The following is a 26457-nucleotide window of genomic DNA, read 5'->3' as shown; positions in this document are numbered from 1 at the left end:
TCTTAACCAATGGACCGCCAGGGAAGTTCCTGCTTTCCTTTTCTTACCTCTGAAAGCAGCTGCTGACTCAATGGATTCCCTGATGACCATCCAGCACCTTCTAAGAGTTCACAGACCCAGCGTTGGAAGCTGTGAACTAGAGCCTGGTCTCTTCATTCTAGCAATTGTCTTCTCGGGTCCTCAACTATCAGCTCACAGAAAGGCAAAGGCAGGCTACGTCAGGGGTCTCCAAGCCATACTGGGCTGTCTTAACTCTCTGAGATAATTTGTATGCAAAGCAGTCTTCATATATGGGGGATGATGTGTAAGAAATATCATGCTGGAAAACACAGGTTCTCAACCCGCTCAATTCCAATCTGTGGTGGGAACTTGGACAGTCTCACCTCTCCAAGACCGAGTTTCCACATCTGCCACTTCACGCTACCTTGTCTTAAGGGACTGTATATGTGTGCATGCTAAGTTGCTTGTCACATCTGACTCTTTGTGATGCCATGGACTGCAGCCCGCCAGACTTCCCTGTCCATTAGATTTTCCTGGCAAGAATACTGGAGTGCGTTGCCATGCCCTCCTCCAGAGGACCTTCCTTACCCAGGGATCAAATCCAAGTCTCTTACGTCTCCTGCATTGGCAAGCGGGTTCTTTACTAGCACCACCCGGGAAGCCCATTCTTATTTACATCTGTGGTTAATTTCTTCCTGATCACAGTCCTTTCACAGCATCAAAAATACAGCCCATCAACCAGAAGTGGTTCAAGAGATGAACTGGGAAGCTAAGACTCTCTTCTTGTGTTCTGACAAAGGCAGCATCGAGGGGTAGGTGTGCCCCGGATACTGAGGCCCGGCCACCTGCCCATCGCTGGGGGAGCAGGGCAGGAGCCCGCAGCACCGTCTGCTTCTCACCCCCTTCCATCCTCAGTCTCCTGGCTAGTTCCCACCACACCGCAGGCTTGACTGCCCGCTGGTTTTTTTACAGTTTGGGCTCTTGTTGGTTTAGAGAAACAAAATACTTCAAAAATTGTATTTCTGGAATGCCTGTAAAGCACGAGCAGACACAGATCACAACAGCTCAAAGCTTTGCTACTGGCTCCAAACCAAAGTCGCACACTGGCTTATTCAAATCTAAACAGCCCAGCCTGGTCTCTGGGTGAGCACCACATGGCTAAAATTAGACTGGCCATCTGCTGAGACAGCAGCTGGGCTATTCTGAGCCCCAGGAGGCCTGGCTGGAAGCAGGGCTGGGCCTGGGGGGAGCACTGTTGGAGCGTCCGTCCCTTTACAGTTAAGGGGGTGACAGGGAGGGGCAGAGAATGAAGGCACTCTGAGGGGAGGCCAGTGTCAAGGAGGTTTCCCAGGAGATTGAAAATGTGGGCATAAGGTCACCTTTATAACCCTGGGCTTTTCTTCCTGATGCCTGGGTGGGGAAGATCCTCTGGAGAAGGGAATGGCAACCCACTCACTTTCCTGCCTGGAGAATCCCATGGACAGAGAAGCCTGGAGAGTTACAGTCCATGGGATCACAAAGAGTTAGACACGACTTTGTGACTCACACTTTCACGTTTCTTTCACTTCCTCCTGACTGTCCAATGGCTCCCAACAAGCATAGGATTTATTCCTTAGTCTTGTTCCTTGGTTTCTCCTTTTTTTCTTTTTTTGGGTCACACTTCATGGCATGAAAAACTTCCCCACCTGGAATCAAACCCATACCTCCCTATAGTGGAAGGGTGGAGTCTTAACCACTGGACCACTAGGGAAGCCTGTTTCTCTCTTTTTTTTTAAAAAAAACTGGAGCTTCCTGTTTCAACTCACACCCCAGGCAAAGGTATCCGTTAGGATTTCAACAATAATGGCTGAAGTTTACTGAGGGCATACCAAGGTCAGGAACCATGCCAAGTACTTTATAGGAATTAGCACACACACTCTCAGAGCAACTCAGAGGTTGGTACCAACAGATTTCAGGCATTCAGAATGGCTAGATTTTTCCTTTTTTTGACATTCTCCTTTTAAAATTTATTGCTGCACTGTGTCTTGGCTGCTGCGCACGGGCCCTCCTTCTGCGCACGGGCCCTCCTTCTCCGGTCGGGGAGAGCAGGGGCTACTCTCTAGTCGTAGCGCACTGGCTTTTCATGGCGGTGGCTTCTCTTGTTGCGGAGCATGGGCTCTTGGTGTGTAAGCTTCAGTAGTTGTGGCTCACAGGTTTAGTTGTCCTGTGGCATGCAGACACGGACTGAACCCGTGTCTCCTGCATTGGTGGGTGGATTCTTTACCACTGAGCCACCAGTAAAGCCCTGATTCATCTTTCTGCAGTCAAGAGAAAAAGCCCTGATTGAAAGGACTCAGATGACCCTGGGAAGTCAGGGGTTCTCTCCTTTGGGCCCTGAACCTTGCTTCCCCCAAGCTGAACCCACCACCAGTTCTCAGGCAACAGCATCCCTGAGTTCAGGATCTACCGAATTATGCATGGGAGCTTGGGGGTACACAAATGTAACCTTACTAACACCTGCCTGTGTTGTGCTTAGTCGCTCAGTTGTGTCTGACTCTTCGTGACCCCATGGACTGTAGCCTACCAGGCTCCTCTGTCCATGGGGATTCTCCAGGCAAGAATACTAGAGTGGGTTGCCATGCCCTCTTCCAGGGGATCTTCCCAACCCAGGGATCGAACCTGGGTCTCCCACATTACAGGTGGATTTTTTACCATCTGAGCCACCAGGAAAGCCCAAGAATACTGGAGTGGGTAGCCTATCCCTTTTCCAGGGACCTTCCTGACACAGGAATTGAACTGGGGTCTCCTGCATTGCAAGAGGATTCTTCACCAGCTGAGCTACCAGGGAAGCCCCACAATGACATTTATAGACACTTTATAAACAATTTTACATTTATAGCCCTTCTAACCCATCATCTCACATCCTAGGCTCAGGCCACTCAGGCCAGTTGTCTACAGCCCCGTACTTGGTTATTTCAGTTGTTTATGCTCGGGTCATAAAACCACAATTGTTACCTATAGCTTTTTCTTTCCTACTTCTTCTGTCCTCAGTCTGAACCTTAGCTGATGTTTTTGACCTGGTGAAGTGCCCAAACTATCGTTCCTGAGGGTCAGGTCCCCAACAGCCCCACCACTGTAACAGGCTGCGGACTTCCACTGACCGCAGCTCCGCTCCCCACCCCACCCTCGTCCAACTACGCCATGGACAAGGTGATGCTGAGAAGCCCCCGGGCTGCAGACTGTCCTTCCACCTCCAAGGTCCAGCGTCCCAATCTCCCACTGGGTAATGTCACATTAGCCAGTAGAGTAACCCCTTTCTCTGCCTGTGGAGATGGTGGTTTTTAGAGCCCTTAAGTGGCAGCCTTATCTTCCAAGTCGGTGGAACCACTGTCGTGGCCCCTAGGGAAGCATGTCTCCCTCAGGCCTTGGACTTCCAAACCAGCAGAGCTCCAGGGGAAGTCACACGTGGCAAGAGTCAGGAGCTATGCCCACTCTAGCCCTTGCTTCTAGCACCACAGGCTAGTATCTGATCTAAAACATATTCTGGGGGACTTCCCTGGAAGTCCAGTGGTTAAGACTATGCTTCTAATGCAGGGGGCGAGGGTTTGACCCCATCGAGGAACTAAGATCTCACAGGCCCTGTGGTGCAGCCTCACCCCGTTTGGCACACTGGCTCAGCTTTAGGACCCATTCCACCTTCAATGAGGCCACATCTGGGTGAATGGACACGTGGCAAACCCAGTTGACTTACGGGCACGAGCCCATTGCTGCAAGGTGAGACCCCCTGCCCAGAAAGGCACAGTGGTGGAACAGGGCTAATGCCCAGGTGTCCCCATCTCCAGCCCTGTCCACCAGTCGGCAACCTCTTACCTGAGGAAAATGTTTGCAGGCCGTTATCTTTTTATTTTCCAAAATGAGTCTCCAAAAATGTCCCTGCTTATAACCTAGATCCTGGCCTGGCTTTGCTCTCCTAAGCCAGAGAAATGCAAATAGGACCTGCCTGATGATCTTTCAGGCAAAGGTTACTGGGCAGAAGTGAGGGAGGTGGTGGGATGTTGGTCATCACTACTCTGGACCCCACAAAACCAGCTATAAGCTCCCAGGGAGCCACAATACGAAAAGCCTTACTTAGAATACCATTCCTTTAAAAAAACAACTCCCAGTATTTGGGGAATTGAAGAGGAAGTGATGCTACTTTGGAAATATGAAATCCTTAAAGTAGCTGGGTGACAAGGAGAGTAATTAAAACCAGCCCAACAGGTTGGAGATAAACCTATCCCTGATATTCAGATCCTCATGGAGAGAAGACACAAGGTGTGTGGAGCAGGTCAAAGGGCTTTCAGCGTGAACACTGAACACAGAACACACTCTGCATGGCCAAGCTGCCACTGGGCTTAACTCAGGGGACCCTAAAAGCACAGTGTTTGGGGGTTTACCCCAGTGCGAAACTCCAGTCATCACATCACTATAGCAGCTTCACAGGAGTGCTCTCACAGGGTTGTTCGAGGCGCTGTTCTCAGCCTCCAAAAGAGGGCAGCAAGAGAGAACTGCCAATGCAAACCCTGTTGGTTAACACATTGGAGTGATGGGTGGTGCTTCTGCTTAGAACATTTAAACCACGGGCATGCGCCACGCTGTGTGAACAGTGTGGACTGAAACGTGAGCCAAATGCTGTCTCTGGCAGCTGCGGCCGTCCAAGCGCATTTCCAGGCAAAGGCAGGAGGGCAGGCAGCTCCCAGCAGAGGCCCAGGGCTGCACCTTGGCTCACCAGGCACCCTGTGCTTCTGTATGATTTACAATTTTAAACTAACTATACACATTTTAGCTGCTAACCTCAATTTTTGTAAAGTGAAGGAAGAAAATAAAAATATGAATATTGAAACATAACATGGCAGGTTCCCTCTTTTAGCAAGAAAGTATGGAATCAGAATCTCTTTTAAAGAAAGAAATCACTTCTGATTATAGAAAACCCATTAAGCAATCACTCCAATCTAAAAATACTCTGTTTAATCAGGTACTGTGGTGCAGGGAGGGGTGGGGGCTGGTAATTGCCCTTCTCTGTGCTGATAAAAAAAAATGGTGAAGAGTACAGAATATTCAGGATCTAGGGAGGCTGAGAGCATTACTGAGTGGCCAGCTAACCAGGAGAGGGGCCTCAGGTTGATTTTGCTAAGGATTTTCATCAAAAGTTAAGGACACCAAACAAAAGATAAAGAAGCTGGTTTGCCTGTTTCTGAAATATGACACCCTAACTTGGGTTTTGTGTGGCCCTTAAATTTTATTAACTGCAGAAAGCCACAAATATGGCTACCAAGACACACAGTCACAGTTCATAACTGCACCTGCCGCTATCATCACTTCAATGTAACAACTCAGAGAAAATGTGTTTTTCTTCTTTCCTGTCTGGAATGAAGTCTGCTCTTTGTTCCTCTGACCCAGAACACCTGTGTGTCTGGGGCTGCAACAGCAGCTCATTCTGAGGCCTTCTCTTACCTGTGACTCCACCTTCTAGCCCTCACTTCCCATTCTCCTTCTGTAGAAGGTTTAATAAAGTGTCACAAGATACCATTCTGGCTTTCAGGGAACTTAATTGTAAATATTTAATAAGCACTATGCTCCAATATACAGCAGTGGCAGGAGGCAACGTAGTATATGTAAGATAACACTCCACAGAAAGGAAGTGCATGCTGACACAGGTTTATCACCGCCAACTATCTGATAAACTGAAGAGAAAGAAGCATGGTCTCCTATGCTTGGCTTTCTGTTACTCAGATGGGGCTCTCCTACTGGCCACTGCTGTATGTTGCCTGGCACATTCTGGGGTTTCATGGATACGGGTGCAAACAATCCCCCTACAGTCTCTGTGGACCTTGCACTGTGAAGATGAACAGATCCGCAGTCAGAAGGAGACCAAACACACATAACGACAGAAGCCATTTCCATTTTAATCCAGAATTACTATTAGCCCTTTGGTATTTTGGTGATGCTAGTCTTAATTTAGAAGACAAAACTGCTCAGAGGAAAACAGAATTTTAAATGCAATCTAAAACTACTACGTATTCCGAGAGCTTCCACGTTCACGAGTTTCTAGAAAAGGAAAGTGCCTTTTGTTTCTCAGTATGAGAAATTGTTAAAGCTCCTCCCTGTGGTCTCCCAACACTTCTCACCAAAAAACAAGAGGCTGAAAGGGTGACAACAAATACAAAGTGAAAAAAAAAAAAAAAAGGAAATTTAAATAGTATGAAATTAGTTTTTATTTTGACCTCAAAATAAACACTTAACATTTTTCCAAAACTAAAGATGAATACTTAAAAACAAGGGTAGAAGATTATTTTTTTCCTTCCCTGGGGAAACCAGTAAGGCAGATGTTCTAATGTGGCCTGCAAGGCTCTTTCATTGGACTAATCTAGACACAGGTAAGACCCTCCCCAGCTTTTCCTCTATTGTCAGTTGCACCTACCAGGGTTATGGCTGGCAGGAGAAAAACCCCGAAACCACCCCCCGCCCGCTCCCCCGCCCAACACAATCAAGGGATTTGAAAAGCTGGGAAAATCGCTGAAACATGTGACCAAGTGTTCATATAAAATCCCTTCTAAGGAGACTGAGTGAAGCTACTATGCCTCAGCAACTCAGCTGAGGTTTCTGCCTGGCCAGTCAGTGCAAAGCACGCCAGTCACCAGCCTGCGCACCTCACAGCTCACCACAGGGATGTCTTAAAGTTGAACTTCAGCTTCAGCAGGTACTTCAGGTGGACCTGAGCAATGTCGTAGACGATGTACCTGGAGGGGAAGTGTGTCAAGGTACAAACGCTTCCACAAAGGAGGGCATGCTTGCTGCCCATAAGCTGGCCTACGGCCACACGCCACAAACCCTCCCAGGTCGGGGGCTGGGTCTCTCATCCTGACCGGGGAGACCACTGAGGGGAACTGTTCCCCGTGAGACACACCACGGGACAGTCTTGAGCCAGCCCGCCCCTGGGTGAACTGGCTGCATTTAAGTGACTTCACAACCCCAGACCGTTGCTTGAGGCATGCATAGCACACTCGTAAAAGGATACTCGTTATACAGCAGACAGGTGTCATTAACACCAGATGAAATCCCTGTCCCGAGAGGCACCTCCACACCATCCACAGTAATACTAGCCGATGGGTCAGGGGTAGTTTTGCCTAAACCTGCAGGACAGAAGGCAGACGGGATACGATTTGTGGAAACATGCCGAAAACGGTCCAGAGAGATGAGATCTGTATATACATTTAAAAGACATACGAAACCCAATACTGTGTCCTCTTTCCAGACATACAGCTGTAGGTATACAGCAAGTTCCAGCCTAACTGATTTTCATTGGCATAGTAGTGCCCCCACCCTGCTTTCCGTTAAGTAGAATTCCAAAGCCCTCGCTTCACCTAGGCAGAAGGAAGTCCTAAATCATTACGGGCTATGAGCTATAGCAATTCAAGAAGCTCCAGGTACCACTATGCCACCAGAAGGCCCTCAATACTGAAGCGAGGAGTCAGGTTAGAACCCAAAGTCAGTGCACCTGGTAATTAGCAGCGGGAACCACAACTCTTCTATGGCATTTGTAAAACCAGGGTCATTTGTGGTCAGAGTCAAACATTTTTTAAAAAAAAAAGAACTTGTAACAGCTAGCCACAGAAACTATGACTTTGGGGGAAACAAAGCCCCCTCCCTGTGCCGTCCTGGGTACCTGCAGCAGCAGCTTCCGAAACACATTACCTTTGACACTGTGCTTGCCCTTGGGTAACTTGCTGATATGCGAAGCATGTTTCAGTTCATACCTATAAGAGAAGGTAGTTTCAGAAGAGCCTCTAAAGTCACTGGGCTCTCAGACCAACAGTACAAACAGCAAAGCAAGGCCACAGAAGCTGCTGAGACCACCACTCAGAGAGCCCAGTCCACGTTCCCTGCTAGGAGCTCCCCTCTGCTCTGGTTCTAGACATGGAAGGTGCAGCCCCCTTTGAACAGCTGGTGCCAACGATCACTGCCAGAAGGCTGCTTCCAGGAAAGGGCCCGATTAGAGCTATGGTGTAGCTGCCATTGTGGAACTTTGTCCAGTCCAGGACCCTGAGACCCCTCCTGGTCTATTACATAACCCTGCTCTCTCTGGATTATGGTCGATAAGGCCAAGGTGGACAACCAATCCAAGCTAGGCCAATCAGATTTTCTCTGCAAGGAATCTGCAACTGGGATTAAGATTCCAATTCAACCTGAGTTGGTCTCAGAAAGGAAATCTAAAAATCAGTAGGGGGACAGGGGCAATGAAGTGACCACCCTCTGTGCTTCCCAGTCCACAGGAAGAACAGAACTGCCAGTACCTGAGGCCTGGCTGTCTTCCTGTCTTGGTTTTGTGAAGCATTTCTGTGCCTCCCTCATTCACTTAACTTGCATTGGTGTCTGACACCCACCGCCGAACTGGTGGGTCCTATAACTGTGGTGGGGAATTTCCAGGATCACACCTATCCAGGGGAAGCTCTTTCCTGCAGCTCACCCCATCCACCCCCATCAAGTGCCACCAGCCCCAGAGCTGGGGTTACTCACATGTTTCCAAGGGCAACTTCTCCCAACAGGATCAAGCCTATTGGGTCTCCCTGGGACGTGTGGCAGTAGTTGGCACTCTTGGAGACCATGTCGGCGAAATAGATTCCCTTACCAAACATGTAGCCCGTCTAGAGAGATGGAAAAGGGACAGTTGAAAACCTTCTAATGGGAGCGCTGACTGTGAGCCAGGTGCCAAGAAAACAGCCCTGACAGGTTACTAGCAGCCCCCACAGAGGGCAGAGGCTTGCGCTCAGGAGCAGGTTGTTCAGATCCCAGCTCCACCTGCTGCCTAGGGGCTGTGAGAAGTCACTGGGATCTCTTTGGACCTCACTTTCTTCGCTGAACTGGGGAAAAGAACCCTATGGGGCTGCTGTGAAAATTAAATGAGCTACTAACGGCTTCTTAGACCAGGGTGTGGCACATGTGAACACCCGGTAAACACAGCTATACTTTTTATTCCTTTAAGGGAAAATGGAGTTAAGAGACATTAGAGTGTTTGCTGCTGCACGGCACAGTGGACTCTGCCACACTAACAAGTCCGGTCATTAAGCTCCTTGCTTTCTACAACTACAGAACAAGGGGCCTGGCAGACCCTTCTTAAGTTCCTGCCTGTGGGTCACGTCTATAATTGAGCAGCAGACTCTACCAAGGCAGACTGGAGGTCCCCAGCTGGGAGGTGGGAGAGGTAGGTTGAGACTCAGCCTGGCCTGTGGCCAAAGTCTGTGCTCTCTGCCAGTCAACACCCAATTATCATTCACAGCAGGGTCTGCAAAACATTTCACTTCCTCTGTTCCAGAAATTGTGTGCAGCTTGGTAGTAAGGTCAGGAAAGGGCCGTGCGGCAACGCTCACCTTAACCACCATGGTTGTGCCTTCATCTTTAAACAAGGCTGTGTGGTCACAGAGGCACACAGAGGCTTCCCACACAAGTACCCACAGGGCTCAAGTGGAGATGGCTGCAGAGATGGGCAGAGTCCACCCCTCTCCTGCTATGGCTCCTGGGCCAGGCACGTACCACAGGCGCTTCAGGTGGGGCTATCCGGAGACCCTGGGACAGGATGCCCGCGAAGTTGGTGGTCCTGGACCCGTGCCACAGCAGCCTCCGGTTATGCAGCTGCTTAAACGGCTTGTAACGCTGGCTTTCCCCTTCGCGCTCTATCTTGAAGATCTGGTCGGAGTTATTACATAAAGGAGAGAGGTGGAAGGAGCCACAGGTTACTGTGGGGGAACTGGAAGATCCGAAGAGACACAGGAACAGAGCTGAGACACGTGAGGCCTTCTGCAGTACGTAAGGTGTTCCAATCGGGCTGGGATGCACCAACAGACACTCAAGGTCTCGTCCAGTAGGGACCAGCAGCTGAATGCATACTGCGTGCAGCAGAGGCACACCTGAGGCCCTTTATTTTGGATCTCTCATAATAGTTCTGATTCCAAAACTAGGCGAGAACTAGGTTTTTGGAATGGTAGGTAGGAAATGTCCTTTAAAACAGAATAAAAAGCCAACCCCAAACCACAAGACTATGGACTTTTGTGTCTCACAAACAACTGTGTCACTTCCTCTGGTTATTTAAAGCAAAGCCAACTGCTCTTTTCTACCCGGCCCAGGTCGGAGGAATGGGCAGGGAAGAGCTGACAGGACACAAAGGGGGCAGAGGGAGGAGAGAGCCTTACGTCGACGACTTCTAAGTCGTACGCGTTGTGTGTGGTCGCGTGAGTGTTCTTCACATACTTCCTAATGATCTCGGCTTCTTCGGAATCTTTGTCCACAACCTAGAAATAAAGCATCTTGGAATCAGAGCAAGGAGAGCCACACAGAGGCAGGGAGAACAACAATAGGCTCGGTTGACGAACAAGTAATACATGGCTCACGTGGAGCCCAGGTGGGAGAGAGCCAGCCTGTGTTCCAGGCCCCCCATCTCCTCGGGCATCACCTGTTTGCATGATCCCAGCCTCCCTCCTGCCTTAGAACCCTATGCTTTGGGCCATCACGAAAGCTAGGAACGTGGGGCTCACTGGGAGCGGGAAACCTCTACAATGAGGAGCTAGCTGGCTCTCAGGTAATAGTCCCCTTAACCATAACTTAAGCAGGAGATCCTGGGTTCAATCCTTGGATCGGGAAGATCCCCTGGAGAAGGGAATGACAATCCACTCTAGTATTCTTGCCTGGAGAATTCCATGGACAGAGGAGCCTGGCGGGCTACAGTTCATGGGGTCACCAAGAGTTGGAAATGACTTTGTTTGCGTGTACTGAACTGAACCATGACTTAAAGCCCCGGGGCCAGGAGACACCCTGCAGCCAAGACCTGCAACCAAAAGCAGTGAGGATACGACAGACTCTAGGGCTTTTGACGACGGTGATGGGTGCTCCATTTGAATCCTCAGGGACAGCACATCGTGGCTCAGAGCAAATGTGCACTAAATAACCATCAGATAATGGAATCTCTGCCTAAATCAATGAGTGTGTGATGGGACTTATATTTTCAGTCTAATCCAAAGTTCAGAGAATGCAGAAATTCTAGTTCTCCTCATTGCTTCTTAATTAAATGGCTTCACAATCATTAACGGAGACATTAACAAACCCCTTCATGAAGAACTAGGCTGTTTGGTATCCTACCGGCATACACCCACACACCACACACCACACAAAACATATAGTTTGTCCTAAGGATGGAGCAAAGGCTCTTTTTAGTTATGTAAACACAGGACACCAGGCTGAACAGATCCCAGTGTACTTGAACTTCCTCACACTGCAGGGCAGGACATGGGCTGTGAAATGAGGCACATGTGAGATGTGAGACCAGGCTCAAAGCCAGGGCAAGCCTGTAGCTAAGGCAAAAATTTCTCCGGTTGGCCAAGGCAGGGTGATTTCTGCCCAAGCCTCCAACAGACCCAAGTTCAAGAACTGTGCTCACCAACACAGCCACTCTGACTCCAGAGGACATGCATCTAGGCACCGCAGCTTTATTACGGCTGCCATCAGCGCTTGCCTTCACTTGGAAGCCTGCCTCGCAAACAAGGTGCTTCTTTACAGGTGAAGGCTCTGAGGTTCTCAGAGGACCACAAGCAGAAACACCGAGGAACCTTATCAGGATGGTCAATCCTTGGACCCCAGCAATCTGTTTTAACAAGCTCTCTAGGAGATCCCGATGCATGTTTAAGTTTGGGGACCACTGTTCTTGGGACAGAGGGTCTGATGCTTCAGAAAGGGCAGGCCCTGTTACCTTAATGTCAGTTTTGAGCTTCTCATAGTTGACATCAATGGGGTCCTTGCTGCTGTCATCAGAACCACCCCTGAGTAGACTGTAGGCCACCTCAATGTCCAGCAGGTTGTCTAGCATTTCCACCTTGGCCTGGAGGAAAGGAAAACCTAGAGCTAAGTACAAGGCGAGGGAGAAACTCACCCAGAACTCAGACAATGTCTAACACAGTGACGAGGTCCCTCCCAGGTGTCCAGGGACAGTCTGTTCTCTGTTCACAGGGTACACGCCTAAGGATTTCTGGAATGCTAAGGAGGCTCGCTCTCCAGGGCAGAAGAGGCAGCAACCACATGGCTTTGTGTGTGGGGTTTCTCTCCCACACACTGGTGACAGGTGGAGACCTCTCACTGGCTGCCTAATGAAGGAGAAAGGGAAAGCAGAGACAAAGATGCTCCCCCCCTCTCCTATAGTTCTTTTCCCCCAGACTGACGTGGTTCAGCAAGGGCAGGAAAACCCAACTGTTCTACCCATGATCAGGCTCCTGATATGGGGAGATACCCTACTTTGAAATGAGAGCCCAGCGGTGGGCCTGGCCACCGCCCTCGGGGATCACAACACAGAGGGGCAGTGATGAGGGAGTGACACCCAGCCCTGCACAGCCCAGACCAGTGGCTCCTCCTGGGCCGCGGTGCTACCTGCACGCTGTTTGCGTTGTTCAGCAGCGGGGGCTTCTTCATCCCAAAGTCGTGGGGGATCAGGGTGTAGAAGCGGTTGGAGAGATCCAGGATGTGAGAGTCACTGCTGCCCTGGGACAGTGCCTTTGGGGGGAGGGAACAGAGGGAACAGCCTGAGGCACCGCTGAGCTCCCAGCACTTTGCCGGACTCTCTCCTCTGGAAGCCAGGTGCTGCCGCCAAGTCTATGTGGCCAGGCCAGGAAACCACCTTCTGCAGCGCCTGTCAGCTGGGCAGCGGCAGGATCCCATCCTCAAACCGGGTGGCTCTGGACACACGGGCTTCCCGTACACGACTTCACTTGTACAGACAGTTGTGCATTTATATACCCATAAACCCCGCAGCGCTATGCAAAATACCCACTGGGGCATGTTGATGGTGGGCACACTGGCTGTTGCTACAGAAGTCTTTCAACTTTCTGCGTGTTTGAAAAGATTTCACAACAAACTGTCGGGGACTTCTGTGGTGGTCCAGTGGTTAAGAATCTGCTTTCTAATGGAGGTAACGTGAGTTCAATCCACGTTTGGGGAACTAAGATCCCACATGCCATGGGGCAACTAAGCCCGAGCATCACCAACTACGGTGAAGCCTGGGCACTGCCACAAAGAACCTACAGGTCACAACTAAGACCTGATACAACAACAACAAAAAAAACAACACACCTTGAGGGGGAGAAAAAAAGACCCTTTGCTATAAAATTCAATCTGGCCGCCTAGGCCACTGACCTTCATCTTTAAGGCGGGGGCGGGGTGGGGTGGGCCAGGGCCAGCACAGAAAGGTGAGCCCCCCAGGCCGCACTGCTAGTCAGTGCTCCACGCAGAAGGTGCTCAGTAAACGCACAAAGAAACGGAGGAGCTGGACCCCTAGTCAGTGCACGCTCGGCAGACACCCTCGGTGCCTACAGGAGGGTAAAGGGGCAACGAGTCAGCACCTGAAGCCCTAGGTTGGCTTCTCACGGTGACTCGGGCTTGTCCTCGTTGTAAACCTCTGCCTGTGCTGCAGGCTGCTCTGTGCAACAGGCAAAGGACACCACCCCAGCCCCTCCGCCTGGACATTCTGGAATGGGAAAGAGCTCAGGCTGAGCAGGCTTTCAGGTCTCTGGCATTGGGTAACAAGGAAAGAGGTCAACTGATCAGGACTGGCTGTAACCGGATTTAACCGCTACATTTCAGGGCCTCCTCTCCAGCATCAGCCAGAGTCCCCTGCCCTGGTCCGACTTCAGCGTCCTGTGTGGTTTTCTTCTTTCATGTGCCATCCCCAAACACAAGTGGAACCCTCCAGGGCAGAGGCTGGAAGACACTGGGGACGGGGGACCTTGGGAGATGCTCAGCCAAGTGGACGTGGAATGAACATGAACAAGAGCAAAGCAGTATTTAACTGCGTGATGATGCTACTTGATGATTTCCTAGTAACTGCCAAATAAACTCAGCCTCTCTTAAGGACACAGAATAAAATCAGAACGTTTTTATGAGGTAGGAGAATGAAAATTCCTCATCAGGCATAAAGTGTTTACTTCATATCTGACAACTGAAAACACTGCTAATTCATTAGGATTGTGATCACCTTACTTTCTTTGTCATACTTGGTGAACTGAAAACCATCTCAATCAGCAGGAATCAGTAGGTCTATTTTCTTAACCTTGAGTAAATGTACTGCTGCATTCCCCACCAGAGGATGACAGGCAGCCCAGGAGATGCCCCTGCCCCCAGCATGGGGTAGCTGGAGGAGAGGCTGGGGTCTTACCTGCTGGACCTCACTGAGGATGGAGTATGCAGCCTGGATCTGCCTTTTGCTCAGCTTCCCCAAGGGCATCTTCTGAAGGTCAATCTGAGGAGACAGGGGGATTTTTTCCCTTTGAAAGCTGGGCACTGTCTGGCATGATGATGGGAGAGCCGGACTGAACATCACCCCAGGCCTTCTGGGCTCCAAAAGAAGCAGACACAGTCTGTTTGGCCCTCCTAAGGAGACCTGGTGACCCAATTCCACAGGCTCTGCAGCCCTACCCCCAGTGCAGTGGATGGGAGTCTGTGAGAGAAGACTCTTTGTTCATTTATGGCAGAGATAAGCCAAGCCCCCACCCCTGTACTGGGTTTGAAACAGTCCCACACTTCTGGAAGAAAACACAGCAGGACTCTCATCTAATTCCCAAGTGAGGCCCTCCCTGGGGTCTCAGAGCCAAGGCCATCCCCAGCCAGAAAATAACCATAAAGTGGTGAAAATTATTTTTAAAACGACACGCTCCTGAACATACATACTGACATCAAGCTAACAATGTACCCCTCAAATCAGTCACCCTGAAGGTTAAACATCTGTCCCTACAACAGTGCTGCTTACAACACCCTGGGAACCAGCAGGAAGGCAGGGAGCTGGCTGCAGTGGGAGAAGCATGAACTCTGTGGCCAGGGGTCTGGTCACCAGCTACGGAGCGAGGCACCCACTCCCTATGGGAGCGACCTGCCTGAATGCTGGCTAGGCCCCCTCCTCTATCAGCCCCCCATGGGGCCCCCTGCTCTGAATCCTGAGCTGCTGTCTCTAGGGTTGTTTCCAGCAGAACTCCTGAGCTCCTGGCCCCGGGACTGCACTTAGCCCATCTTTGGGGCTAGTGTCTGCGGGGCCTGGAACAAAGATGGAGCTGGACAAGCGCTCAAGAAGTGGAACTGCTATCTGATTAGATGAAATATTAAGAGGATGTGAAAGTGCTCACACCCAACAGGCCCCAGTTAGGGGCCAGTGGTGACAGCGTCTGCGTTCTCAGTACTGCCCATCCGCCCATCCCCAGGAGAGCTGCTTTCTGGGAAGAGTTTACACAGTTGGAGTGCAGTCCAGGGAAGAGGATGGGTAATGTATTCTGAGCCAAGGACACAGTATAGTAAAAGAGCAGAGTGACCCAAGCATGGACTGTGAGTTGGCTCTAAAGCAATTCTAAAGAGGGAACTCCAGAAGATATACTCCAAGAACAGTGTGACCAGAGTGACAGCAGAGACTCTGAGGGAAGCCCTTCCCTGAGCTGGGTAATTCTGGTGCTTGTTTTAAAAAGACCTGGTTTCTCTAACCCACACCCTCAGATGCACAGACACAGCCCACAAGAACAAGGAAAGGGCTCAACCAGCACAAGCCACCTCCACTCGCGACTGTGGGCTGCAGTGGGGAAGGAGGCTTCAAAGCTGGAGCGTGGGCTCTGGACTCAGCGCACACCCTCCCCGGCCTGGCTCGGACTCTGCTCTGGTCTTAGGACTCACCTGCTCCCGGGGAGCACACAGTGCCCCTGGTTACTATGTTTCCTTATCTACCTGGTCACCCCATTTCACGTGCAGTCCATTGGGCTGGGAGTGGGTGCCCCACTCTCCACATGCCCAACCCACTTAGTTCCGTGTCTCTAGGCTGTTTTAGAGTGTATGTGTGCTAAGTTGCTCAGTCATGTCTGACCCTTTGCAACCCCATGGACTATAGCCCATCAGGTTCCACTGTGATGGGGTTCTCCAGGCAAGAATACTGGAGTGGGGTTGCTATGCCTTCCTCCAGGGGATCTTCCCAACCCAGGTCTCCCACATTGCAGGTGGATTCTTTATCGTCTGAGCCACCAGGTAAAGCCCTTTTTAGAGTATAAAACAATATTAAAAAAAAAAAAGTCATTTCACATAGAGAGACTGGGTCTGATGACAGCTGAGAAATTCTATGAATCACAGAGAAGCCAGAGTACAGAAAGCCAGAAAGGGTATGTGGAACCTTTCTTTTGAAAGATTCATGAAATGAAGATGCCCCTGCCCACTCTTCTCTAGGCATTCTTGCTGAGCCTGCCCATAAGCTGTTCAAACCTGTCAGACCTCCTAGCAAGAAGCCTGGTTGTATATCTACTTGAACAAGATATCTGCAGAAGCCCTAGCTATCTTCACACCTGTTAGGGGTGTCTAAGTCATGACCCAACACTATAACAACAGCAGAGCCCCAGCAGTCCTGCCAGGCTGGGCTTAAGACAGGGAGATGCAGGGCTGAGGAAGAGAAGCTGCTAGTGGTCTCTACAACCCAGATTTGTCTTGCTTTCTTTAAGGCTGGCTGGAAGAAGCAGAGAGGAAGCAAGCTGGTGAAGGGGCAGAATGGTCAAGGCTAATCTGCAACGCCTGTACTCTGCTAGTCCCTGCTTCTTTTTCAAAGCGGCTCCAAGCTTAGAGGCAGCGAGAACATTCATCTCCCAGGGGACAAACAGAGAGCACCTGGCCCTGGCTGGTGGTCCCTGCCACTTTTCCAGTCATCACTTCCCCCTCCCCTCCACCCTATGATTGGCTGGTATGAATTTTATCTGATGAAGCAAGTGTCAGAAGCTCTCTGCTGGTCACAGCAGTTCTTTCACTGTAAATGGGCTCCATCTTGGACTTCCATGACAACTCCAAGTGGCCTATTTGGTTGAGCCACAGAAGAACCATGCCCCACACTCCTTTATGGCAACTTCAAGGGAAAAAGTGCAATGGGGACAACATACCATCTATTTCACAACAGGCCAATGATTCTCTGTGAAAGTGTAGGTACCCCAGGCCACAGAACTCCTGTATGTCTCAGGCTGAAGACCAGCCATTGAACTCGTTGCCAACTCAGCACTCCAATCATCCACCCCAGCAAATGCTCATAAATATAACAAAAGTGCAATAACCTCATACTCCACCATGGCTTTCTTCATACTCTCTACATCAAAGATCATCTTAATGAGGTTCTGCACTGGCTTGGGGAGCTTGGACTTGGTGCCAGGGTTTACTGTCAACTTCTTCACTGCCTCTTCATCCTGTAGGGAAAATCAGGAAGAGACCCAATTAAACAACCCAAGCAAAGTTGTGGTAGTGTCATCTGGCAGAGAAAGGATACAGGATGGAGTGCCACCAAAAGGTTAAAAAAAAAAAAAAAAAAAAAGGCTGCGTGTTCATCAAAAAGGTTTGGCATTAGTTGCCAGGAGGAAGATGTTGAGTATGGACAGGATGAGACTGCCTATGCGCCCCAGATCCTCTCAGCTGCTCCCGATTCTTATTCCAGACACCACCGAAGCATCCAGTTCTACACAGGCAGACCTGCAGGCACCCGCACTGCCTCCCACGCTGTTGTTGCTGGTGCCCTGTGCCTGGGAACCTGCCCAGTGCCCATTCATGCCCAACGTGGAAGCGCTGGCACCTATGAGGGCAAACCTTAAACCCAAGGCACACTGGACTGATGGACAAATTCTGCCTCCTTTCTTCTCTTACACTGCCTCACCCAAGGCTGAATTCACACAGCCTTCTCTATAGTGCCAAAGGATCAAGCAACCAGTCCCACTTCCTGTCAGGCAGCTTGACAGCGTTAGAGCACATACGAGCATCATCCCTACCCCTCACCCCTGCTCCCCGGGATTGCTCTTCCTAATATACGAACAACACAGGACTTTAACTCCAGCCAGCTGGGGATCCCAGGCTGAGCCAAGACCCTGACTGAATGAGGGTAACTGGTGTTGGGCTTTGCTCCTGGAATCTGCTTGGCTTAATGAAGCTGCAGAGAAGAACCCGTGTGCTAGTGCTCAGGGTGCTGCTGTCAGTGTCACAGTGGATCTACTCTCAATGCTGAAACACACGTCTTTGCATGCATTCTTATCTTCCAGCTGTAACTTTACTTGAAGGCAAACTATTAATACGTTAAAAAGCCTTATTTATATGCATATACTGTAACCAGGAACTCTTAAGGATAGTAAGCAAAAAGGCATACAAATATGTACATCAGCATCATTATAGCGAATATCTAAAAATAATCTAAACATCTAACTGGGGGATGGGAGAATGTTGTTTGGTAAATTACAAACTACAGCCACCCACGAGACCTGGGTTTTGATCCCTGTGTCGGGAAGATCCCCTGGAGGACAGCATGGCAACCCACTCCAGTATTCTTGCCTGGAGAATCCCATGGACAGAGGAGCCTGGTGGGCTAAAGTCCATGGGGTTGCAAGGAGTTGGACATGACTGAGCAACTAACACTATTATTACTACCAGAGGATGGAATTCTATACAGACTTTAGAAATGATGCTCTAGTTCAGTACCATTTAACAGAGTAGCCCCTGGTTCTGACATGTGGTCATTCTGAATTGAGATATGTTTTAAGAGCTAGAAAAACATCAGCTATCAAAGACTGAGATAAAAAAAAAAAAAAGGAAAGCTATTTCAATATCAACATATCAAAATGATAATATTTTGGACACACTGGGTTAACTAGTATTAATGTCACTGTTCTTACTTCATAAAATGTAGCCACTAAAATATTTAAAACTGCATAAGTGGCTGCATCTCTCTGTTAGACAGCACCACTCTAGAGGACACGGGGAAATACTCCTAGAACATTAAGGCAAAACGTGGGTGGTGGCAACACAGTGAGTAAGGAAAGACTCCAGGGCTACGGTGGCTAAAAGTACCTGTCAACTGAAAAGAAGAATATATAGACGTATACCTTGAGCTTAACTTTTCTGTACCTTTGTACACCTCAGGTGCTAGCCACCCTTCCTTGCAGTTGAAAATGTGCATATAATTTACATAGTTTCTCTCTATCCTCAGCACATCCGTGGATTCAACCACCATGGATTGTATGGAACTGCAGTATTTACAATGAAAAAATTCCACATGTAAGTGGACCCATGTAATTCAAACTTGTGTTGTTCAACTGTACATCTTTTTGAAATGCAAAAAATAAACTCAGTAGGGAGCACTGCTGAGTTAGACCAAGTATGTCCAACACTCAAGTCCAAGTTCTCTACCCCAACATTATATAAGTTAATTTCTGTTTTTAATGGTAAAGTTCATGACACTCTATAAACTAGAGAACTTACAGTTTACAAATTCGTCAAATCCCCCTTTGACACATTAGACCTCAAAGATTCGAGTTAAAACCTGTACCACTGCAGTAAATCTCTTTCCCTCTGCATAATAAATGTGTACCACCCCTCATTATAAAAGCAACAGGTTTTCATATAGAAACAATGTAAGAATTTTGTCAAAAACAAATGGCCTCAATAGTATCAGTCAAGAGACACTGGAAGGTTGCCTGGTAATATAAAGGGAGACGATCAAGCTACAAATAAAAATAATGAGAAATTATCAGGAAATAATTTAGGACTAAAAACTGTGACCCAGTGTAGTCACTATAATTCTATCTTGATGATAAAGCAAGTCGCATGACCTTCAGATAAGCAACCTCTATGAACTCCTCCCTCCTTGTGTTTAGGGAGCAATTCCAAAGACTGCTCCTTTGTGAGTCTTGAAAATGCTCACACTGTTCTTATAAGCTTCACCTCACACTTCATGGAGTAGATTTTATTCATGAAAGGGCATGGATTTTATTAAATGCTTTTTCTGTGTTCATTAGGATGACTGTGTGGCTTCTATCCTTTATTCTACTCATGTTACATTACACTGATTTGATTTTTGCATGTTGAACCAACCTTGCATTCCTGGGATAAATCCTACTCAGTCATAGTGTCTAAATCCCCATGTGCTGCTAGATTCGGTTTGTTAGTATTTTGTCGAAGGTTCTGCATTTATATTCATAACTATGTTGGTCTGTAGTTTTCCTGTAATGTCTTTATCCATCTGTGCTTATCAGGATAATACTGGCCTTGTATAATGAGTTGAAAAGTGTTCCTTCCTCTTCTGTTTTTTGGAAGAGTTTACGAAGGACCAGTATCGATTCTTTAAATATCTGGTGGAATTCATCAATGATGTCATCTGACTCATGGCAGGTTTTTAAAAGAAAATCTTTTACTAGCACTAGCAAGTGTCAGAGCATGATTACCTGGCCATAGTCAATCTCCAGAGGGTAGAACTTTTTGGGATGCTTCGTAAAGTTTTTAGAGTGCCAGGCGTTTCCGGTTTTCTCTTCATATAATTTCATAAAATGCTCAATGGCATCCTCCTTGGATGGCATCTGCTCCAGTTTGTTACTACCAATCACCGTGCCCACACGGCCCCAAGACCTGAATATCCAGTACCTGTGGGAAGAGAAGAAGAGCATCAGATACAATTTTGCGGGTCAGCCGGTCGTATTTCAGGATGAGCTTCCTCTCACTGCTATTTCCCTTGAGGGAGAAAAGAGTTGTAAACACCCCAAAATGATGATAACTGACAAAGAGGAACAAAAGGAACCAGTATTAAACAACTTTTATTTTAATTTCTATTAAAACTGAGAGTTGTTAAGTTTAAAGTAATTAAAAAATGCCCTTCCATATCATACTGGCAAGTGAGCTAAAAAAGTACCAAAGAACAGTTTAACCTTGGATCTGGCAGCTGAACTTGAGGAGTAAATCCTGAGGCCTTTACATGGTGGTGGTGGTGGTTTAGTCACTAAGTCATGTCCGACTCTTGCAACCCGATAGACTGTAGCTAGCCAGGCTCCTCTGCCCATGGGATTCTCCAGGCAAGAATACTGGAGTGGGTTGCCATTTCCTTCTCCAGAGGCCTTTACATAAAAACATCCAATTCCTTTTCCCAAATAAACACAGCAAGTATTACCTGGAAGTTATGGATTCATTAACAACAGGTACTAAAAAGAATGAAGAACCTTTGGCTCAGATCAGAGGCTGAGATACAATGAAATGGGAGGGGGCAGGAGAGTGGTCCCAGGGTCAGCCACCTACAGACCTAGGCTAATATCCTCAGCTTCTCCATCTCAAGCTAGAGCTAAGTCCCAGGTACTCTAGGGGCAGGGCTGCCTATCTTTGGGGGAGTGCATTTTTCTTAGTGAAAATCATGCAGAAGTTAAATCTCACACCACAGTAAGTACAGATATAGCAGTAAAATCAGAAAAGCTGGTGCTTCCTGCTGGTTTTCTGGGCTACTGCCCAGAGGCATATAAGTTCCTTCTCTGTTGTTTTTTTTCCCCCCTCTAGAAATATTTAGAAGATACCACATGGACCTAACTTGAAAAAAATCTTCTAACAGCCCATAATGCCATTTCCCTATAAAAACCAATAAATCAAGGCCACCAGGATAAGCCACCCATTTGAAATCACCAGTATAACTTCTTGTGTGTTGGTAGTAGACAGTTCTGTTCTCATCGCCTGCGGTTTATGAACTATAGTACTCTTGTGTTTTTACAAAAACCCTACTCCTCCTCCTGCACTCCGATACACAGCTAGCTTCTGGAAGGTTATGTTTTACAAGCAAGAAACCCTATCTTCAAATCTCCAACAAGAGTCAGCAGTAAACTAAACGACGTAGGATTTTATTTCTTTACAAACTTTGAATAGCCACACAGATGTTAAGTGCCCTTGTAAGGTCACCTTTGAGGTTCGCATTTTAAAACCTTGTTTCATTCATATGGATAGACTTGGCAGTCTTTTAATTTTTGGTGTGCTGTGCGGCATGTGGGATCTTAGTTCCTCAGATCAGGGATTGAACCTACACCCCCTGCACTGGAAGCATGGAGTCTTAATGACTGGACCACCAGGGAAGTCCCTGAGGTTCACATTTTAAATGACAGGTTTGTGAGAAGCTGAAGAAATGGGAAGGGCCTAAGCCTGCCAGTGCCTACAACTGGCAGCTGCAGAGATTTGCCAGGTGCTGACATTCTCTCAGGGGTCTGCCTTTCAACGAGTAAAGCTCTTTGAATCTCTTGGACTTTAACGGGTAAACTGTTTCCACTTACTAAAAAGAAAAGATCAAGTTCAAAATACAAAGTGCTTTTCTGCCGCCATTAGGGTTTAGCAAGAGTTTCTTTCACACACCTCTCCCGCTTACATGTAGCTCCCATTCCACAGCGGCTGTAACAAGAGCCCATCCGCTCGTCGGAAGACCACTCCGATTAGATAAGTATGGGCAGTAAAGCCAGCCCCGTCTCTCAGCACGCCAGGACCAGCTCTTACCTGGCTCCATTACATTGAAAAAAAAAAAAAAAAAGAAGCCATCCCAAACACCTTTGGTAACCCAGGAGCCTGATGTGACACAGATGACCGAGGACAGCAAGGCTGTCCAGGGGCCACGGCCTCTTCCCTCCTTCACTGAAGACATCACCGCACACCTATGATCCTCAAGAGGCGGCTGGTCCCCAGGTGCACGGACAGCCCAGCTCCGAGGGGCCCTGCTCTCGGGAGCGCACTCCTCTGGACACTTCCCCGCCCCCTGGCGCACCTGCTCTCTTTGTCATCCTCCAGGAGCTGCAGCTTGTAATAGGAGTTGGTCCCTTTGACGATGTCCACAAGCCCGAGGGTGGCGCTGAAGACCTTCCCGCCTTTCTCGAGGACATGTGCATTGTGTTCCAGACCTGTCAGGACAGAGCTCCTGAGAGTCTGCCCCCATGGTAGGGGGAGGGAGGGGACCCTTCTGGTTCCCCAGGACCAGGGAACCTGGCAGCCCACTCTATTCACTCCCATTTCCTCACCTGAATCAGGGTCGACAGCTGCTCCTCCTTTAAGAGTTAATTTCATCCTCTTTTCAGATTTGTTGGTACCTTGGAAGGAAACAGAGAAATGTAAACATTAAAAATAAACCAGGAAGGGGAAGGTGGCAGGCAGGGCAGGTGAGTCATCTTTGCCTGTATCAGAGTCAACAGGGGATGTGTGTGTTGCCTCTCACCACCTGAAGTTGCTGCCATTCTGTGTCAAGGGAAAACGAACTGACAAAGCCGGTGTGGGCAGCACTCATCAGACCACTGGGGCACAAAGGGAGAGGCTCTGCACGGGTGGACTCGATGGGGCCACTCAGGGCCTCACCTTCCTCCTTGACGGGACCCTTGCTCTTCTTGGAGGGCGCGGCCCCCGACTTCCCCTTTGGGGCCACTGCTTCAACAGGCTCCACCTTCACCTCGGCTCCCCAGGGGGACAAGAGGTGGGTGGAGAGCAACTCCTGAAGGCTCTTGGTGGAGGCGGAGATGTCTTGGAGGAAGTCCTCAGACACGACACGGATGTTGGCTTCTTTTACTTCCTCCATCTTTTTATTCATCTTGTCCACCTCCTCTGTTTCAATTGGAAGGAACAAAAAGCAAAATCTCAGATTACTCCAGAGTCGTTACTCGCTCAGTACTTTCCTCCCCACTCAGTTTTCTTTTCCTTCAAAATCTAGCACTCAGGAACCTCGCTCACTTCGACAACTGTCTGCCACTAGCAACAAGCCTCCTTTTCTAAGGTGTGATGAATGAGAGCTGCTTTCTCCAAACCATTCTACAGAACCAGATGTCAACAAGCATTTCACACAGAAGGCGAGTCAGGTTTGTATGGGAAAAGTGGTGTAGTACTTTCTGCTCTTGGAGACTTAAGATGGTCATTGGTGTAATAAGTCTGCAAAAAAATCTGTGTACCCTCTGAACTCTGCATTTCAAGCCTGCTTAAGCTGTGAACGTTTGTTCTAGTGGAAAATCTACCAACATCTTGTGAACAGTGCTAAGTGACAACAGTGGGCTGGTCTTCAGATAAGCGAGCACAGACCACAGCAGGGAGCAAGGCCAAGTTATGAGAGCCCATGCCCCTTCCCAGAGAACCTGAACCACGCCCGCAGTAAGAGACATACTTCTAGGGTCCCTGTGTGTGTCGGACACTGGGCCCAACACAATCAGGAGAGATAGATAGGGTCCCCCTGGTTCTCAGGCCAGTGAGACTTACTTTTGGTGCTGATACACAGGGAGGCCTTGTTGGCCGTCCCTGTCAATTTCCCCCCGAGTTTCTCAATCGTGGCCTTCACTTCATCCTTGTTCTGGGAGAGTTTCCCGAGAGTCAGGATCTTCATGTTGGATAATGGCTTGTCTGGAATGGAAAACAGGATCATGAGACAGGGCTGCTGCCTGTGGTGGGGAAGAGCAGAAAACGAGGCAGTAGTTCCCAGGGAAAAGTCAGCCAGGTTGCAAGGCCCCTGAACGGCCTCAGCACCCTCTCTGACCAGGGAGAAATGGGTCTCCTTAGGGAAAAGGCCACGTAAACAGCAAAGAGCTAGAGTACCAGGAAAGCAGAGGACAGCAAACCACACCATCCTCGGCACAAAAAGGGCCAGCTGGGCATGAGCCATGCACTGACACCGTTCTACAATTAGGCCATGAGCAGGGATGTCTGGGGGCGTCTGGGTCTGCACCACAGACAAGGAAGGACCAGGGGTCTGGGCAGGGGTGGGCAGCCGGAGTCGTCATATTAACTTGCAATTCCTTCTGTTATTTTTTCCCCCCATTCCACAACTAAAAACAAACTACAATTCTCACAGGATACTTATTAATCAACCCCATTTAAAAAATCAGTCTCATCCACCGCTGGAAGCTCGGTCAGCAGGACCACACTGAGTTGAGATGGATTCAGGCACCAAGAACCTTGGCATTTCAGGTGTTCAGCACTAACCCCAGGCCAGGAAGACCTGGATTAGGTGTGTGCCTTCTATTTGTTGCAAATGGAGACGTATAGAGCTAGTGACACATTTCCACAAGTGATGCAGTGGAATCCTTTAAGCCATCCCTGTGAGAGTCCCTTGGATCGCAAGATCAACCTAGTCAGTCCTAAAAGAAATCAGTCCTGAATATTTATTGGAAGCTGAAGCTGAAGCTCTAATCCTTTGGCTACCGGATGTAAAGAACTGACTCCCTGGAAAATACCCTGATGCTGGGAAAGATTGAAGGCAGGAACATAAGGGGACAACAGAGGATGAGACGGTTGGATGGCATCAATGACTCAATGCACATGAGTTTAAGCAAGCTCTGGCAGTTGGTGAGGACAGGGAAACCTGGCGTGCTGCAGTCCATGGGGTCACAAGTAGTTGGACACAGCTGAGCGACTAAACTGAACTGTGAGGGGGGGAACAACCAGGGACACCCACAGGGTTTAACTGAAAGCTGGCTGAGGTCTCCAGAGCAAACAGAACCACTGAGCTGTGAACTGCAAGTGAGGGGAAAGCAGAGGGGACCCTCAGCGCAGGGCCCGGATGCCAACCCCAGCCAGCCCACCTGCAAACAGCAGGGTGACTCGGGATGACCACACAACCTCTCCCCAGGGGATGGAGGGAGGGCACTGGTGGGCTGACATTCACAGATGAATCCTCATCCTCCACCTGCCACACGGTGGCCACAACTAAGCCACATATCTGAGTAAACAAAGACAGCAGCCCCTTTCTGCCAGGAAAACAGACTGATCTCACTGTCTTTGCTGGTGTGGAATACCTTTCACGTCGATCACAGTACATACAGCGGGTCTCTGAGGGGACAGAGCCCGTGTCACATTAGGCTCGGGATGAATGGTGGGGTGGGGGGGGGGCGCTGCCCAGAGGCGGAAAGGGGAGACCTGGACTGCCTCTGCTCAGCAGTGCAGACTCAGGCAGGCAGGACAACGTCCCCACAGGCAACCGTCTCCCTGATCCTTCTCAGAAGCCCCTCCCCAGCCTTCCTCCTCCTGTTGGCAGTGGGGTGGGGAGAACAAGGGCAGGGTTTCCCCATGGGATCAACCAACAGGAGAAGAACCCAGCCGGATTCCCCTCTCCCCGCTAAGCTCAGGGCCCCAGCCCTCCCTACCCAGGCTGGGCCCGGAGCTGTACCTGGGGGGCCAGAGTGCACAGCGGCAGGCGCTGAAGCTGCGGAGGGTGGGGCTGCTGCCCCCACTGGGGTGCTGCTCTCTGGGGGGAATATACGGTCCTGCTTTTTGATCTTCAGTTTCTTGAAGTAAGAGATTTCTCGGAATTCCTAAAGAACGTAAGTTATAGTTAAATCAGTTTTCCCACGAAATAACCAACTGACAGAGCAAAGAATTTGAGAATCTTTCTCTTCTTACAATAAAGAATAACAAAATAGGAAGACTGGAGGCTTTTGGTATGAAATACTGTTGATACAGTACTTATGACTAGTGCTTCTACATTTATAATAGAGCTGGTACTGTGACGCTTTAACAAGAAAAATATTTTCTTTAAAAAGAAAAAAGGAAAAAACCTGTTGATTATCTGGTCAGGGGACCTCTGCTGGAACCTGATTACAACCCTCACTCTTGAGTTGCAATCCTAAGGGTCAAGAGGCGTTGTCCTGGGGTCATATGTCCTTTCCATGA

The 26457-nt window shown here is 49.0% G+C and overlaps 1 protein-coding gene across 2 annotated transcripts in view; it reads right to left on the bottom strand.

Annotated features, from left to right (window-relative positions):
* Positions 1-6215: 6215 nt before the first annotated feature.
* PARP1 (poly(ADP-ribose) polymerase 1) overlaps positions 6216-26457 on the bottom strand; it is a 41475-nt gene continuing 21233 nt past the window's right edge. For both annotated transcript variants that reach the window (XM_070385405.1, XM_070385404.1), the window contains exons 8-23: positions 25955-26099; positions 24052-24192; positions 23167-23409; positions 22836-22904; positions 22586-22718; positions 20253-20448; positions 17109-17237; positions 14207-14290; positions 12427-12549; positions 11756-11884; positions 10206-10304; positions 9550-9702; positions 8536-8663; positions 7714-7775; positions 7037-7151; positions 6216-6758 (exon numbers count right to left, since the gene is read on the bottom strand). In XM_070385405.1, the coding sequence (XP_070241506.1) occupies positions 6677-6758; positions 7037-7151; positions 7714-7775; positions 8536-8663; positions 9550-9702; positions 10206-10304; positions 11756-11884; positions 12427-12549; positions 14207-14290; positions 17109-17237; positions 20253-20448; positions 22586-22718; positions 22836-22904; positions 23167-23409; positions 24052-24192; positions 25955-26099 (2031 nt within the window). In that variant the 3' untranslated portion in view covers positions 6216-6676. The remainder of the gene's footprint in view (positions 6759-7036; positions 7152-7713; positions 7776-8535; positions 8664-9549; positions 9703-10205; positions 10305-11755; positions 11885-12426; positions 12550-14206; positions 14291-17108; positions 17238-20252; positions 20449-22585; positions 22719-22835; positions 22905-23166; positions 23410-24051; positions 24193-25954; positions 26100-26457) is intronic.

Source organism: Bos mutus, chromosome 16 (assembly GCF_027580195.1).
Source record: "Bos mutus isolate GX-2022 chromosome 16, NWIPB_WYAK_1.1, whole genome shotgun sequence".
Classification (NCBI taxonomy): Eukaryota; Metazoa; Chordata; class Mammalia; order Artiodactyla; family Bovidae; genus Bos; species Bos mutus.
The sequence above is the reverse complement of the archived record's forward strand: the minus strand, read 5'-3'. Positions and strand labels throughout refer to the sequence as shown.